Below are 18337 nucleotides of genomic sequence, written 5' to 3'. Positions count from 1 at the left end.
CACGGCCAGTAGTGAACCTCTAGAATTCATTGCCAGGACCTTGTGGAGGAAAATGAGATTAGTTGAATTTAGGGGCTACAGTTCTATAAACAGATACCAAAGAAAATAGTCATGGATATACCCTCTTACATCTCTGATATGAGAAATGTGGATGCTGGAGGAAACTAGTAGGGTGATGGATCACAGAGACCAGCCAGGTTCATGGGCTCTTCCTAAACAGCATTTCCTACTGTCATTGTTGAATGGAATTATGGGCCAAATGGACTGTTGACCTGAGTCAGTATGGCATTTTTTTATCTTATGTTCCTATTTGGACATTGCCACAAATAAGTGTGCATAAATCATAGCTGGCTCCCCTTCTGAAGAAACGTGCAGCAAAACAACTAAACAAATGTTATGCATCCACCAATCTGGGAATCAACTAGTCTGGGAATCTTCATGCACAGGTACTGGGAAAAGACTTTAATGACTTTATTGAGTTCATCACACTGGAAAACTGGTCACCCTTATTAACAACCTTCTTGCACTTATCTATCTCCTGTCTCATCCCCTAAATTTTGCAGAGAACAGAGGAAAGACACTAGAAGTCTGTAGTAAATATGTTGTGCAGCGAACACAGCTTTAAGCAGCTTGTTACCTTACACTAGTGCTCATTAGACTGAACACATCACTGGCTTGGTGCCTTCTTCTCTGGTGAGAGTGGTGGGATCTTGATTGTTAGCTCTCTTTTTCAGCAAAGATAAATATGTGTGTGTGTGTGTGTGTGTGTGTGTGTGTGTGTGTAGTCCAGGAGTCCTACATGACTGATCACTTGTTTTCTTTAACAGTATTTGGTACTTGACTTTTCATATCACTCAAGCTTAAGCTTGATGAGGTTGGCTAAAACTATGCATTAGTCACTGGTGAAAGCCTTAGTTCACATGCATATGCTAAAGAGTTGCCATGTTTGTGATAATGCTGCATCTGACAATCTTGGGCAATGTGGCTGTGTGTAAAAATAGCGGTCTGAAGCACTGGAAGCACCTGCTTCCTCCTATTACAACACTGGACCAATATATACATACATATGTAGCAACATATACATACATATGTAGCAATTGCTGTTTGCTCTGCCTGGTTACTTTCCCACTTGATATATGCATGTCAGCATGGTCTTTGTGACTAGTGGTTGTGCCTAGTTTGATGGTCTCAGGCACTGGCATCAGCTTCCACTAGAATATTGTGTTGATAGCAAGTCAGGTGTGCTCACGCTCAACGTTGATGCAAATATCTCATATAGGAAGCTCTGATTCTTTTTGTACACTAGATGGAGAAAAAGACCTAACTGTCACAGCAGCCTCATTAATACACAGTCCAGATGATACTTTAAGTTGGCTGGGCAACAGTGTGACATGAGTTAACTTTACAAAACACAGGGATGGCACTCTGGCTGTTTCTGCAATTCTCTGCTTTGCATTGTGGGCACCTGCAGCAGCATGAGATTTGCAATACATTCCCCCTTCAGAGCAATCTGAAAAGGCACAGCAGAGAAGCTCTGTTGCCATAATGACTCTCTCACAGTCCAGCTTCTCCTCCTTCCTCCTCCCTTTGCCTGCACATTCCTCAGCCAACATCTCCTTCTCCCATCCTAGCAGGAAGCTACCTGCAGGGGATGCCCGGATCACTAGGCAGGAGGTGGGGAACCACCCACCACTGGGATCAACTCTCAGCAGTACTCGAGGGTCACTCTGTTTGGGGCTCTCCTTCAAGCAGCCCTCTTGGGACAGGTCTGTAAGAAAATGAGTCTCCTCTGGGATTCCTGCTGCATAAATTGCAAACTCTGGCCCTACATACAAGTGTCTGTGGGAGGATGGTCTCCAGATATTACCCATAAGAAATATGCATCCTTTTTCTTTCTCTTCTCTGCAGATATCTGAAAATGAGTTATTGGCACCAGCCACATCCAAGATACACCCCTTCCCCTTCATCCCTCTGTGAAGCCCTGAGAAGCTACTGGGGCAGGAAAAAGAAATCTGCTCGTGGATCAGTTCTGGCAGTCCACGGAGGAGAAGGCCCTCTGCCAGCTGCAAAACTAGGAGGGGAGGAGAGCCCCCAGAACTCAGGAGGTTTCAGGGCACATCTAGAGACCTCCCTAATCTGCTTTATGGGAAGAGGTGGTGCAGAAGCCATGACTCTTGCCCTGTAATTGGGCCTGCAACTGCGACCCAACCATGCTCCCGTCAACAGAGGAAAGGCCAGGGCAACAGTCATGCATCGGAAGCCAGGGAAGACTTTTTTTTTTTCCTATTATTTATTCACTTACGCTCCAGCTCACAGATGGTGAGATAAATTATATCATCACATCCCTGTTCTGTATCCCACAAGTAGCTCACGTGCCTTCAACTCAGACAGGGATAATGCCTTTTGAGCCCGGCCACGGGTCAAGGATACAGCAGGAGGGGCAGCAGCCATTGGCAGGGCTGGTGGACGCGGGGGTGGATGGTGCTAGTGTGGGGCCTTGGCCCCATTTTGACGTGCGTCGTCACCACCCGGCCCGCAGGCGTGTGTGCTGCACTGCAGACTTGTGGGGGAGCCCGCTGGGCGGCACGGGTATGAGCCACTCTGCATCACCAGGATCAAGGGCTAGGGCTCGCTCCTGGGAGTGGATCCCACAGACAGTATAGACATACTTGTGTTTAAAAAAAAAACAAACGCATGTGCGTTCACCTGTTGGTGACTCTCAGCCAAATACTCTTGTAATTTCAGAGCTATGGCCAAGTTCTGTCCGAGTTTCAGAGGCACAGGCAATTCCTGCGGTGACTGAAAGCCTCTCTCTTTCTTTAAGGTGTTTCAGTGTAGTAGTCTCTTTTTTTTTAATTATTATTTTTTTAACTACACGTAAGTGTAGTAGATACAAGATTTGTGAACAGGGAGCTGTCTGGCTTAAAGAAAGAAGGTCAGACAAAGTCAAGAAATAGGAATGGAGATACTTTTCTTGCAGGAAATGAGACGTTTTAAGTAGCTTACACCCTCCTTTCAGAGTGGATCAGCCAGTCTCTTGATACATAAGGTTACAGGACAGACATCTGCTTCACCAGGGCAACAATATTTGTTTCTGCTTATAATGTTTATTTAGTTGTAAAGTTTGGCAAACACAAGCACACATGAAACTTCTGTCCACGCAGCAGCTGCCGCTGAAGGCCCAGGAGCCCTGAGGCGAGGGCCCACCCTGGGCCCCAGGCCCAGGCCCGGGCCCGCCGCCCCGCGCGTCCCGCTCCCCGCAGCCGCCTCCTCCGAAGGACCAACGGCCTCCCCGCAGGGCGGCGCCGGCGCTAGAGCCGCGGGGCGGGCCTGCCCTTCCGTTACCGCTGCGGTGGGCGCCCGAGCCTCGGCTCGGCCGACCTGGCCGCAAAGTCTCTTGGGAGTTGAAGTCCTGCGTTTTGCTGTCCTAGAGCGGGCTCGCCGTCTGTGGACTACCCGCCCCATAGTGCCTTGCGGGAGGGTCCAGCTCCCGGAAGGCAGCTCTGGCGGCTGGTGGCAGGGCGGCTAGTTCAAGTTGCCATAGCGGCGAGGCGCGGACGGCGCGGAGCTGCGTTGGGCGGTTGGTACCGTGGGGACGGTTGGAGGTCCCCGGGAAAGCGGCCGGCTTCGCTTCGGGGAGGCGAGGCCCGGGCCGTCCCGCAGCCGGTGTGCGGGGAGGGGAGACCCGGGGGCCGTGGCGAGGGTGGGGGCCGTGGCGGGAAGGGGCTGCGCTGGCGGGCGGGCCGCCGCGGGCTGCGGGAGGAGCGGGCCGTGGCCGGGGCCGGCGGGGCCGCCCGTGTGGAGCTGGGGCGAAAGTGCCGCACAGGACGTCTAGCTGGGGTCGTGTGAGGGTAAAATTATATACGTGTCTAGCGGGCGGAGGTTTAGGGAAGGGTGTTAGCTCAGCTTCTTTTCTTCTGTTTTCTGTGACCTAGTGTTGAAGCATGATGGGAATATAGTGTCACAGGGTGACAACAGAATGTAGTACTGTACTGCTGATGCCTTAAAACCTGACGGTGACATGACACCCTGTCGTGTCACCTTCCTGCCTTTTGAAAGTTTCTGGTGCAAGCAGGAGCACTGCAAGAAAAGGGCCTGAAGAGTGTCCTGTGTCCCTTTCTGGGGTGATTATAGAGTTCTGGGTCTGATTTTAACTATATAAGTCTTCAAACAAGACTTAAGCACCAAGTTAGTTGCCTAGTGATAAATTCGTCTACGTGGAGCTAAACAGATAAATCACTTGAAAAGTATTCAGGTTTCATATATGAGTTCAACTTCTGCTCACTCGAGCTGGGGAAGTTGCTGCTGAAATTTGTCAACTGCACTTCATGCTTGTTTCATGCTGCAGATCTCTAAGAAAAAATCCTCAATGAAGCTGAAATAGACTTTTTTTTTTATAAGGAAGGAAAAGATTGAGTATTAGTGTTTTTCTTCATGCAAGAAAAGTTAAAATTTGTTTAAGTGGACTCAAACCCAGCAAAAGACACAAAACCAACAAGCCTCTTACTGTCAAGTCAGTCATATGATCATGTGCTGAAATCAATCCAGGTTTATGGAAAAAAATGCTAATACACTCTTTTTGTTTTAATTCAATTTGGCAAATATTCATACAGAATATTTGTACTTGTTTCTACTTCTTTATGTTTTTATTTTTATTTCTAAAGTGAAACTTTCATAATTCCTGTAAAAATGCAGATGTTAACTTTTATATGAAGCTAAACTCTCCAACTTAAAAGTGCCTGCAGTTCCTCTTAGGTTGCTTGTTCGAACAAAGAGGAATGCTAATTAAACCTAAATAGAAAATTTTCATCCAACAAAATGTCCTAATGGGTCTAGTATTTTTTTTTTTTGTGTTTCCCTGTTTACTAGCCTTTCTTCAGTGCTTTGGCCAGTAAGTGTCATAATGAGACAGCTGGAAAAAAAAACTTTTTTTTTTTCTGCTGTAAATCTTTACTTCACTTTTGTTTCATCTAGTGTTACACCATTTCTTTATTTGGGGCTTTTATGGTCGAGACACTTCTCAGAACTGTTTTCAGCCAGCTATTGTTTTTCATTATATTCTACTAATGCCTATTTCTCTTGTGACATACACCAAGAGGTACATGTAGGGCTGTGTTCAGATGTCCACTTGCTTTTGAGTTTGAGTAGTTTTTAAGAATTTAGTTCCCATCAGCTGAGATGCAACAAGTAACAAATATAGTGTTCTACAGGGTTATGCCATTTGATACTCAAATGTGTTAAAATGCTTTCAGCCATTTGAATATTTTTACATGTCTTACTGCTCTCATTTCTCTGTCTACTCAGGTATCCTTAAAAAAGCCCACTTTCGTTAAGGTAAAACTGGTAATATTTTAATTGATGTTATTTTTTGGTGTCTCAGCTTCTAGAAAGAAACATGATGTGGAAATAGAGTGAAATAAGAGTTAAGCCTAATCTTTCACTTGGAACTGTTTAATTCATATTTAAGCTATCTGAATTGCATAATGTGAGGTTAGTTTTCTAACTTCATTTAATGAGATAGTTCTGTACAGAGGTCTAAATACATAATTAATAAATCCAGTGTATGCTTTCCAGCCCAATTTGGGAGGAGAAGAGAAATGGTTGCTTCCTGTGGAACTCTGAAAGCAGTTCTGAAGACTCCCATTTGCCCCCCCCCCCAAAAAAAAAAAAAATTGCTGTGACTTTGTAGTTGAGATTAAATATGACAGATATTGAGCGTCAACCATTTGTTATGATCATTAAAATTAAATGTGTTTTAAATGTAAAAATGATAATAGTCTGGCAAAATATGCAGGTACGTGGAGCAAAGGTCCATGAACAGATGAAGACTAGATTCCTATGGATATATGCCTTATGGATGTAAGTCTCAGAGTTGATTTCCTCCTCATAAGGCTGATCTTGTGCTACATTCTTAGTATGGTCATTAACAGGCATTTGAGACACCCTTTACTTAATATCTTAAAGATATTTTCACAAAATGCCTGAAACATAAAACCTATGTTAAGCTTGGAAATTGGTCACTGAACCCAGCCTTTATTTGATTGTTGGGTTGTGAGTGATTATGCTGCTGGTCAGATGTGCTTTGATCTGAGTGGAAGGGAAAATCAGAGCCATGATTTTGGTGGCTAAGAGCAGGAAGAGATATTTTAGTCTAGAGAACTGACAGTGCAGTCATAGGAGAAATGAAAAATTACTCTAGCGGCCAGAAGGGCTGTAGAACCAGTGACAGAAACTTGTTTGAAGGAAGCCATATTTCATGCTTATCAGTGATACCTGTGGTCTGTGTGCTAGAATATGGATCTTGCTGATGTCAGGATGAAGTTTCATTAAAGATCAAGGGGAAAACACAGCTTCGTGTACTAATTAGCAGGAGAGAATAAATTCTTTTTTTTTTTTTGGTACCAAATTATGGTAAATATGAAAATTATTATGGGTTGCTAGTGCTAGCTGTGTCTTCTGTTTTCAAAAGGTTTCTATCAAAGTGTGGGGGACGCAAATTTACAACCTTTTAAAAATGAAATATAGAGGCTACTTGATATTTTTGCAGAGTCTTGTATAAAGTACAGCTTATGAATTGGATCTGCTCTGTGGTTTCTTTTGGAAACTTCTGCAATAGTTGCTAGAATAATGATACCTTTATGCTGTAGCTTTTTTGTGTTGAATACAGGACTGAAAGGAATTCAGAAAAGTTTGCCAGTCTGTTTCCTCTGCCTCTAAGCAGCCTCAAACTGTTTCTCCCAACAGATGCTTCTCTTGCATCTTGTTACAGGTCTTAGTGATGGTTATTTTGTGACCTCTAGCCAATGTGCTCCAGTGCTTAGTTGTTTAAAAAAACAAACAAAAAACCCCCTGATGTCTAACCTATGTATTCAGTGTTGTAATTTTAATCAGTTACTACTTGACTTAACTATAGCAGTCAGGACTGTTTATTCTCAAGCTTTTAATAGCTTCTTTTTCCACGTCTGAAGACTGTTATCCTACTTTCCTTCCTCTACCCCTTTCTTAAGACTCAACAATTCCCGTTCATTCCTCACAAACCGTATTTCCTATACCTCAAATAATCTTTGAATTCTAGTCAACTGAATTGCCCCATGCTAAATGCAGTAAATCAGGTTATGTTGAATAAACATTAAATAAAAGAGAAATACTATTTCACAATTTACAAAAATAGCTTTATCTTTATGCCTCTTGTATGGTGTTAGCTTTTTCTTTCTAGAACATGACCCTGTTGATTCATATTTAATTTGGGATCTACTACAGCTCCCAAATATTCCTTTTTTCCCCCCTCTATTCCCCATATCAACATTTATTTCCCAGTTGGACAAACAGTGTCAGCTGCAAACTTTATAAACATATTCAATTCTATTATCAGGTCATTTAATGAAAAGATTTAGCGCAATCACTATAGGTTCTCACTTGATATTTCTCTCCAATATGATATTTAATTGCTCTCAACTCGTCTATGAATTTTGGTATTCAGACAGTTTTGCTTCTATTTTACGAAAGCTTAATCTAGTTCATGTTTTCTTTTGCTTACTTTTGTGAATGTCATGAGTGTGCTTAAGGTACAAAAAAAAATTACCTCAACTGCTTCTTTCCTATTAATAAATTTTGTTACTCATTACCAAACCAATTCACTTGATTTGACATCAACTGATACATTGCATTTTTTGAGAACAAATCTTTTTCTGGAGTCTTAAAATAGTCTTTTTTTCCCCAATATATTGAAATTAAGTTGATTAGCATATAGTTTTTTGGCCCCTATTTTTCGTACTTTTTACTTACCTTCCCTTCTTTTAAAGGCACAGCCAATTTGAATACTATTTAGCAAGTAGTATGATGCAGAGGGGAGTGAATCTGCAGAGCAGAACAACTGGTGATGAAAACCTGATATCTCCACTGTGTGGTTTTTGGGGAGTTTACTTTGGGCTAGAGTCTGATCTTGTATACTGAACACCTAGTAATGGTTTGAGTTTATCTTTTGGTTTAACTCTCTCCTAATGGGTTCTGCTTCTTGTGTTTTGGCACTGGTGTGAATAAACACATTAGCTGGGGAACAGTTGGGAGATCTGCTTCAAAAGTACATACAGCTGATCTGAACAGAAAAGCTAATGTAGATGTAGTCTTAGTTTGGCTATAAAGTTGCTTCTGGAATTCTGTGCAAGTCAGAGACTATTCAGTTATGATCAGCATTTAAGACTCATTACTCTTTCTGATCTTCCTGCTTAGGTTTCAAGATACCAATGGCAGATTCATCTAGCGATTCAGATAATTTTCTTAAGGGCCGAGTAGGAAGGCGGCCACCTTTGAGAGCAACTCACAACAGAGCTTGGAACCATGGTGCTGAAGAAGTTACAGAAAAGATCCATACTTTAGCAAGCACTTTAAAGGTTGTTTACAAAAATGTTGTTTTAAGACTATTTATAGCATTTACATGTCCATAATATTTTCACCTCTGAGGTTGTGTAAGATACTGTAGTGATGGGAAACACTACCTTCTATGCAAGCACAAAAAGATTTGGGAAATTGATTGTACTGTGTCTGAGCTGACAGTAGGTGGTCTCCTTCCTCATAATATAGCTTACAATTCAAATAATTTCTAGATGTGGAATAGCACAGTAAGAAGAAATATTTGTAAATTTGTGCCATTCTAGTTCAAACAGCACAAGTGTGAGCTCAGTTACAAATTTACAATTTTTTTTTTTAATGTGTGAAAAGAGAAAAATTCATATGCAATGCTAAATTTAACCTTTAAATATCTTGGCTGGAAAATGATCATCAAGCTAGAAAAGAGACGGGATAATAAAAATGTAATCTGACAACATTCTTAAGAGCTGCTTTTTTTGGCATTGTCCTGTTTCTGTCTAATATCTTTCTAGCTGCTCTTCTGAAATTCTGATTTTAAGCAAATTGCTTTTTGTGGGCTGGTTTTCAGCCAGGTCTGCCACCTGATCCAGCTCTTCATCTGGTCTCAAGAGCGCTTGTGAAGAGGAGGAGGGAAAGATTGTGTGAAAGGGGAGGACAGGACTGCAGTGGCCTTGCTTAAGCTGGAGCTGCCATGAAAACACTGCTGTAGAAACTGAATGATGAAATTTTGGTCAAGCTTCTTTACAGTGGAGAATGGAGTCCATATATCTTGATCTACTCTTTTTAACCAGGCAGTCCTTTACATTATCATGTAGTTTTTACAATTTGTTACAGGCTGTGACAAATGCTGTTTGTTCATGGCGCAGACAAGTGTAGTCTTGAGGAGTGAATAATTTTGCAGTGGCTTGAAGAAAGCATGTTAACATGGTCAGTTATTGCCCTTAAATAGGGGGCTCGTTTCCTCCCATCAGGTGGATGTCACCTAACAGCCTTAATAATAACGTCTTTAATTTCTTCATGCTGAGATGAAAATTTTGGTTTGTGGCTCTGGAATGTGTGCTATAGTTCTGAGTTTTCTCTTAGCTGCCTGATGAACTTTCTTACCTTATCTAAGTTTTCAAAAATCTGTTAATTCTCAGTTTACCTTCCTGCAAAATGGCATTAGGTTATTTTAAGGTCTTTGGATAGAAAGACTTTTCTACAGGGTGGCTGAAACTTTCCAAACTTTTTGTCTGAAGCTGGGGACATTACTGTCATATTGTAAAGAATAGCATTTTTTTTTTTTCCTTTAGAGGTGCTGTCCATCTTCAGGTTCTGATTACTTTAATAAGATTTGGAATGCTCAGACCTTTTAAAAAAAAAAAAAAAAAAAAGGAAAGAGAAGAGAAGACTTTTCTATTTTGACTTTTGTTTCTCCATTTTTTTTTTTTAAGGATACCAACAGAAATCTGAGACATGTTGACCATATGCTAGGACAATACAGAGAATACAACAAGGAACAAACTGAAGCCATAGCAACTGTGAGCAACTTTCATTATGTCTTAACTTCTTAAGTCTTTTTTTATTATTATTTTTTAAATAGTGTTCATAATTGAAAACTTGGTAGCAATGGGTAAGATATATCAAGAGAATGGTATGATATTATGTCAAGTACAATGTGCACTACTAAAATAGAGTATTAGGCAGCATGTTTCTTTTGTATAAATAGATCATAATAAGATAAAATCTTAATTGTAATGGGTAATTATATTATTGTCTGTGACTATACTGTTTTTCTTCCATTCTGCAATAAATTTTGAATCTGTTGACCAGCTTTCTCTAAGTTTCAGGAGGGGTAAAGATCTCATAAATATTAAGGCTCTACAAATTTGAAAATGAGTGGCTACATAGAGAAAAGAAACTGAATTAGTGCCCTTAGGGCAAGAAAAGTTTATAGCTTGGCTCCAAACAAACTGCAGCAGGTATTGCCTTGAAACAGATAGATAAGGGTTACTGAATTTGTGGAATTTCTGATGGAAATAGGACTGATATAAGATCACCAGTTTTTAACTCATGTTGATGATAAATGTAGTTCAAAGTCATTATTCTAAAAAGGCAGTCTATTAAAAAACATCCAGGTGAGTGTGACCTCACTCAAAAATTTTGTTTTGACCTATGTCCTCTCTTATTAGTCAGGTAGGTGGCCTTTGATTATGTCACAAATTGAGAAGTCTGAAGACCTTTTTCATTTTCTGCTTGAGCTTTAAATATTAGAGTAGAATCCATCTTATGAATAAAGATATCATCTTTCTCAGAGTTCCTGTTCCCTTTCTGCAGCAGAAGCTTCCACTTTGCATAGAATAGATGTGATACGTATCTGATGTATGTGGTAAGAGGCAGCTGTGATCAGGAAGTAGGGAATCTGTTTTACTTCTACAATAAATATTTAAGAAAAAAAGTTAATAAATATTTCTCATGCAGATGGTGTTTGTTTTTTTTTTTTTTAAGGTAATAAAGTTGGTTGAACGTTTCTACCATAATAGGCAAGATTGTTCTTGTAGGAATACTTTTTTCCAAGCTAGATAGACATTTAGGTTCAATCAGTTATGCTGAGTATTGTAATGTCTGACTCTCTCTTGTGGAAAAGATCACAAAGAATTTTAGATTTTTCTCCCAACCATTGTATAGCATGTTTGCATTTATGAATTGGTGACTGTTGTGTTGCATTTGGACCTCTGCTCATTTGTCCTTTTAATAGCTTTGGTAGTTTCTCTAGCATGCTAAGAGTGTATATAAGAAGAACTATAATGGGAAAAGTGGAGTGCTGTTTCAGAATTGTTTTGTAGCTTGTAGTTGCTACAGCGTATCCATATAACCTCCATCTTTTGATTACTGATGTTCCTCAAGTATGATTTATTGTTATTTGTGAGCCCAGAGAAGAACCTTTCACAATGTGATGTGATGATACACTTCTGGGGATACTGCAAGATTTAAGTAGGAATTTCTTCGAGAAATTTGTTTTGTCAGTATGGTATTGAGCAATTACTTCCACAGCTGGATGTGGCAAGGTATGGGTAGTTGTTTAACCTAAGCCTCAAGAGTTGACTTCTCTTAGGGGGAACTGTTTTGGAGACACACAGCTCTGGGAATTTTGCAGCTTTTTAAGCACAAAGACAAGGAAGCAAAAAGAACAAAACAAACAAACATGTTTATAGTATGTATGTCAGCTGTGAACCTGTTTTGTTCTAAAAGCACCTTTTTCCTGAATATCTTTGTAGCCGTTAATTCTTCTGGAAAGTGTTGCTCATGGACTATGAAAGCGAGGAAACTGACGATACTTATATAAAGGTACAGACCCAGGTTCATTAAGATTTTCAAAATAAAATCCATTATGAAATAGTTCTTAATGTGTGTTGCAAATACAGGAGGAATAGTATCAAATTAAAAACAGTCTCTTTAGAAATTGAATTTGCATATCTTAGAAATTTATCCAAGCACTCAGGTATACAGGAATTATAGCTTAAATGCCACATATGTATATATAAATGTTGCAGAGGAGTATTTGAATTCAAAAATAGCTGTATTTAAATCCAAAATAACCTTAAAAACTTCTATCGTCAGCTTTTGTTTGAAATTTCATTGGAATCAAAGATACTTTTTATCTGATACTTATTTACATCTTTTTTTTTATGTGAGAGGAAAGTGAGGTTTACTGATTTAGGTATTTTGGCATTTACAGTTGGCATATATAGTAATAATGGAAGTTTGGGTTTGAGAAGAAAAAAGAAATATAATTGTCTAATGCTTTTTAAGGGCAAATCTAATATAAAATCACTGCATTGACTTGACGAGAGGAGACATTATTGTTCTACTTGCTGACTGAAGCCAGTGCAACATATTGCAGTATGCTTATTAAAAGTTTTCTACTGTATGGATGTGATAAAGGAATTGACCAGTGGTGTTAAATGGGGCCTCAAGTAATTTGTGTTTGTTATTTGAGAGCACAGGGCTGCATGCTGCAATGTTGTAGCAGGGATATGTGAATATGCTCAGACTTCACTGTTATAAATCAGTATTAAAGTTCATCTGTTTGTTAAAATGAGAGGAAATAGTTATGTTCTTAAAACAACAGAAGTATAGATTTTAATGAGTGAGTGTTACTGGGTTAGATTGTGAGGTTTATAATAAAGAAACAAAAGTCAGTTGTTGATGCTCCATACAGTTATAAAAGATCTAAGCTGAACTTTCTTCTTTCCTGGAGAAGTTAAGATCAATTTAAAATTAAAGTTTCCAAACCGAGAAATGGTCAACTTCTGCGATGTGAAATGATACCTCTGAGAAGCTGAGGGGCCTTTTCTTTAATTAAATGATATTAACTTCCTATGAACATCTGGGTGATACCATCTGCTGTAACTTTAAGGGACTAATGTGCGTTTAAATATCAGTCTTCATCCTGAAAGGGTTTTGATTGTAAAATGATTTAGGGAAATTATTATTCATTTGCCTTCAGTCCATATGTCTTGAGTGGAATAGTGTGTTTTATCTTGTTTGATAACTTATTCTGAATATGCAGAATGCTGGCTCAGAAATGCCCATGTTCTTGGTAGCTGCTGGTTGCCTTAATGTTCTGTACATACCTAAACGATGCTTGAAAAAGACTAAATTAAGGATTGAAGCTATAGTAAAAGCACTCATGTATTTAGTATATATTCAAAATTTAGGCTGATATTAGGAATAGTTATAAACATTTAAACTAAAAGTGAAACTACTAAACCCCCACTGCACCTGAGTCCCAAGAAAATGCACTTCTTGTGTTGTCATGTGACAAAATGTGCTGGTATGGTATGGTGAGCCATATCCCTTCTTGTGGCAGGAAGTCATAGGAAGATGGATACTGAGGCTACTGTTCTTGGGTCTCTCTGGGCCTCCATCATCTATGCTGCAAAGCCTTGTCTCACTGAGGAATGATGAGACTGCTGAGGAACTGTTTTCCATTCTTGTTTCTAAACTACTCTGACTACCTGCCTTGAGGTGTTACAGTGAGTGACTGTGGCACTGTACGAAACTTGCTACCTAGCCTATAGGGTCAGAAAGGTTGGCCGTTCTGAACTGTATTTCCTTTGCTGCTGACTGTTTGTCCTGCTCCTGATTCTCTAGTCATGGGAATGCTGCACTCTGTGTGCCCTGTTCCAGAGCAGTGTTGTTTTTCCTGCTGGATTCGCTATTGCTCTGTAATTTTTGTTATGTCCCTTTAGGATAAGTGTAATAGAGAAACTTCTGCTCTTCTGTAGGTTTTCTTTTCTTTTCTTTTTTTTTTTTTAAGATGATTATAGACCCACTTCAATCTTTTCTCTTCTAGATTTTTAGCTCAGTTCTCTAAAGATTTCCCACTAGGTGGTTTTCTCTGCTTTGCTACATCCCATCCTCTCTTATTTGAGCTATAGTGAGTCCATATACTTCTATGTGATGTCCAACACTCCGGTACATAATGCTTTGGTTTAGACCTTACTAATACTCGAAAGAGATGGATTGCTTCATACGCAAAGCCTGAGAAAACATCTATTTGTGTTAAGTAAGGGTTTTTTCTTTTATTGGCAAACATTGACTTTGATTAACACTTTTAGGTCCGTTATAGCTCCCAGATCTTCTTCAAAGAACTAATACCTAACAAATTATTTTCCAGTCTCCTTGTCCAGTTGATTAGTCCTTCCTTATCTGTAGTACCAGGCAAGTGAGTAGAGGAAAAATAAATTTTGCTTTTTTCTTTTGTTTCCTAACTTGTCAAGATTTATTGTATGTATTTAATGGTAGTGTTTCCATTGTGAAAATTCAGCCTTTATTAACAACCTGCTTGATGGGGTAGTGCATTTGAAAAATATGCAGCCATAATTGAGATGGCAGGAGCTGGAAGAATATTGAAGGACACTATTTGAATCTCGGAACAACTAACTGAACTTTAATGGAGAAATGGAAAATACAAAATAGAATGGAGGAGCGGACAGCTTTGTTTTGGCTGCTTCCTGTGATGCTGTGGAGAGGCTTAAAATTAATTAGCCTTTGAGAGAGAGCTGATTTTTTTTTTTCCCCCCGATGACACTGATCTTTTTCTCCTAAATAAATAAATAAAAAGTAGGAATAAGAAATGGGAAAGGACCGAAATATTAGGTACTATTTTGATAGAGCTTAAACAGCTTATAGATGGTCAAATGAACTCAATTATGAGCTGACTGCCTGTGTGAGAGAGGTGTCAAGGAATGGACTTCTGATTGGTGAACTGCTGAATATTAAGGATCTTCGATTCAAATTCATGTCTTTTAATATGTCTTTTCTACTATCATTAGCCTCTTTTTGTTCTGTAAATACCTGGTAAAGAACTAGTCTTTTAAGAAAACAAATATGTTTTAAAGTATAAAAATGTTAATAAAAGTATAAAATCTTTAATCAATTTTTTGGTATTGTTCTGTCCTAAAGAAACTGATTGAAGCATAAGGGTGTTAGTTCTTAACACTGTTATGGTTCTTTTTTTAAAAAAGATTAGCTGTCTGGTTTCGTGTAGAGAAGATGAAAATGAGCATACAAATTGAGCACTGTTCACTTAATTCAGTTTTTATTATCCTATTAGAGATGCAGGATAGGTCTTTGTCAGGGTGTGTTTAGATTTGAAATTTGAGTTATTGCTGTTTTTTCTTTGATCCTATGGTACTTTCGTAGATTATTTTAAGGTTTAGCTTTTTGAACACAAGTGATTTTTTTGTTAGATATATGCATTGCTGTAATTTTTTCCCTCAAGTAATCTCTGTCTTTTTGAGAAAGCATTAGAAGATCCTTAAGGTTTCTGGTTTGAGATTTTCTTACCTTGATAATTGACTTGTTTTAATAATACAATATAATAAAAAGAACCTAAGCATACATGAAAAGATTCAAAAAAGATTTAAAACAATATTTTAAGCTTTGAAAAAAGTATAGTTCTGCAAGAATAAAGTGACAATTTAACCACTCTACAGAAGTATCTGTTAGAGAGAGGACAGATGATCTAGATGTTTTGTAGACTGTCAAATAAAGAGGTAGCAAAAACCTGTGACTAAGAACAAGGTTAGCAAATGCAACCTAAAAAATAAGGTGAACATTTGAAAAATGAAGAACTAATTTAGGAATATAATTAGGTCTTTTTGAACTCTTAAATCAGGAATGGCTGCCTTCTTATAGAAGAAGTGTAATTATGCAAATAGGGTTTGATGTAAGGTCACTTAGTGAAATTCTATGGCCATAGGTCAGATTGATTACAGGTAGGACTGTTTTTTGGATTAACTAAATTCCAGATCTTTGAAGTTACTTTCTGGATTTTGCAGGGATGTTATTGAGAATTGCTGACAACTAGGGTGGGTTTTTTGGGTTTTTTTGGTCCTGGTGTATTGAGACTCTGAGGCTGCTAGTGTTGGTAAAACTGTCATTTCTCTGCAGTTAAAAGAAATGCTGGAACAGTCCATAGGTCAGTTAAGGAGTCAACGGTTAACTCGAAACTCTGGAATGAGAAGCGCTTCTCTTTCAAGCTTATATGCTAGTGATCTGGATGGAGAAGCAGTCTCAGGTAAAATACTCAAGATATTACAGTATACTTACAATAGTAATATGACATAATTTAAGACAAGAAGAAATTAAAAAGAACCAAAATCATTTGTGTAAAGATATTGACATGAAAAGCTATAGCTGATTACTTCAAAGAAATTCAGTTTTGAAATTTGTGGAGACCTGCAGTGTATATCTCGGGATACCTCATACCCCGAGAGATGTAAATGGAACAAGACATTCAATGGAGAAAACTGCTTTGCCCCCTATGTATGTTGTAGTATATACGGTTTAAAGCTAAATTTGAAAGGCGTTGCAGCTTCTGAAGTTTGCTTCACAGCAAAAAGGAAAAATAAATTTTAAATGCATAAGACTATGGGCATGTGGGTGAAATTAGACAAGGCTCAGCAGAAAAGATAAAACTAAAACAATATATAACTTACAGAAAAAGTAGGTGTTTCTTCTACACCTCTCTGAAAATAAATTAGTTTTAGAAAAAGGTCAGTTTGGGGAATATTCCTCAGTAGCATTCATGTATTCTAGTTAAAAGCTTTGAAACTTACACAGCTTTTACACTAGAAAACTGAAAAAGTACTACTAGTTTAAAGCTATAATAGATTCATGTAGAGGAAAGGCTGTTGCCTGGGCAGTTTGAATAACAAACTCCCTGTTCCTTGGAGGAACAAAGGAAACCTTTCCTGCCCTTCCCATACACATATTTGGGAAATCTTTATGTTGAAGATGAATCCTTGGAAGAGGCAAACAAGAAGTATGCCTATGCGTTTTATGTAACTTTAGTAATTGTTTTGCCAATGTCTTGTCTGTAATGTGGTCCATAAGGATGTTGGGAGGATCAGAGACAAGTTTTTCTTAAAGCAGAATTAAAAATTTCCCTTATGAAATGTTGCCTTCCTACTTATTTTTTTTATCTCTTATCTCAAAGGGAACCATCACTTCCTGCCTACTTCTCCTCTCAGAGATTATGGAGACTCACAGGGCAATAGACATCGAAGGTCTAGATCTGCAAGTGTTCGATTTGTCAATGGGGCAGATAATTTGGAGCAGGTACAGCACACTAATAGGAGTTCCTTCCCCCAGTAGGCAGTATGTGGTCATGAGCCTCTTCACTTTGACATCAGAGGAAGTTATTCTGATGATGAAGCTAAGAATCTTTCGGCTCTGAAGTGTGCTTCCTGTGTTATGTGCCTTGCCATTCTTCATTAGATAGTCACCTCTTGTATCCGTTAGTTTTGTAAAGTTTCATGCAAGATGTGAATGATAGTGTTATCAAAAGCAACGTCTGAAAATAACATCTGTACTCTTCAGGCCATGTACAGAAAATAAAATTAACCTCTATGTATTTGATTAGACTTCATCTCCATAGGCTGAAATCCTATGTGGGATTTCATATGGGGATTGTTTTGTGTCAGTTAATGGCACAGGATCTCATTGCTTTCGCCATCTTACTTCAGTGTAGCCTGGTTTGATCTTGAGCCGGCTAGTTCTCCATCTTAATTCTAGGTTAGACCTGTGAGTAGGATAATCTGTCCCAGTACTTCAGACAGATCAGGTGAGGAGAAGGAGGATGTGTATGGGACTGGTGTTTCTCAGGACCTCACCCCATGTCTACTTGCTGACTCTTCAGAAAATATAAAATTGCCTTAGTGGATAAGATTATAGGCTTTCTGTATCCTACATATAGAGTTAATGTCAGTAACTGCTTTTGCTCTTTCAGACAGAGTGGCTAGACCTGCTTGAATGAATCCATCTTTTTGTGTGGATGGCTTTTTCCAGGAGAAATATATATTGACTAATACTAAAGCAACTGATCATAGGGTGTTTGTGTTAACCTTATTAAATCAATCTCTACTTCCAAATAATTAATTTTAAATTTAACTACAATACATTGTCTCTGTTGACTTTTTGGGAAGTCTGAATGCTACAGAAAAGACTAGGCTTCTATTTAAACATGTTTCACTGTCCTCTCCCATCACTCCCCCAGAAATAAAATACTAATATTTCTAGGGTTGTTGGATGCTTAGGAGGAAAGACTTCTATACAACATTATTTCTTTAGGGAGTTCCAAAATACAAGCAAGATTTCTAGTATATATTAAGTAACTATGTAAGTAAATACAAATTTTTTCTGTTTTGATGATGATTGCTAGTTTATTACCTTGTCCTTGTTTTCCAGTGAGTGAATACAGCTTTATCCACTCAACTATTTCATAAGAAAAGCATAACACTTTGAGGAAAGATGAGCTATCTAGAAATAGTCATTGATCATGACCCTAAGTAGAAACTGGGGCAGAGATAAAACAGTACTTAAGTATTATTTAACTAAAGTTTTGGCACTTCCTTCTTTCTATAACCACAAGTCCTTCTGATTGCTTCTAGCCACAGTAATTTTCAGAATGTATCGGTTT

General features: G+C 38.6%; 1 protein-coding gene across 1 annotated transcript in view; it reads left to right on the top strand.

The window, feature by feature from the left end:
• The first annotated feature begins 3497 nt into the window (after positions 1–3497).
• CEP128 (centrosomal protein 128) overlaps positions 3498–18337 on the top strand; it is a 142749-nt gene continuing 127909 nt past the window's right edge. Inside the window, exons 1-5 of the mRNA XM_067296884.1 lie at positions 3498–3580; positions 8230–8390; positions 9801–9887; positions 15808–15934; positions 16856–16977. Coding sequence (XP_067152985.1) covers positions 8244–8390; positions 9801–9887; positions 15808–15934; positions 16856–16977 — 483 coding nt within the window. The 5' untranslated portion in view covers positions 3498–3580; positions 8230–8243. The remainder of the gene's footprint in view (positions 3581–8229; positions 8391–9800; positions 9888–15807; positions 15935–16855; positions 16978–18337) is intronic.

The sequence above is a fragment of the Apteryx mantelli genome, chromosome 4, assembly GCF_036417845.1.
Source record: "Apteryx mantelli isolate bAptMan1 chromosome 4, bAptMan1.hap1, whole genome shotgun sequence".
Taxonomy (NCBI): Eukaryota; Metazoa; Chordata; class Aves; order Apterygiformes; family Apterygidae; genus Apteryx; species Apteryx mantelli.
The sequence above is the reverse complement of the archived record's forward strand: the minus strand, read 5'-3'. Positions and strand labels throughout refer to the sequence as shown.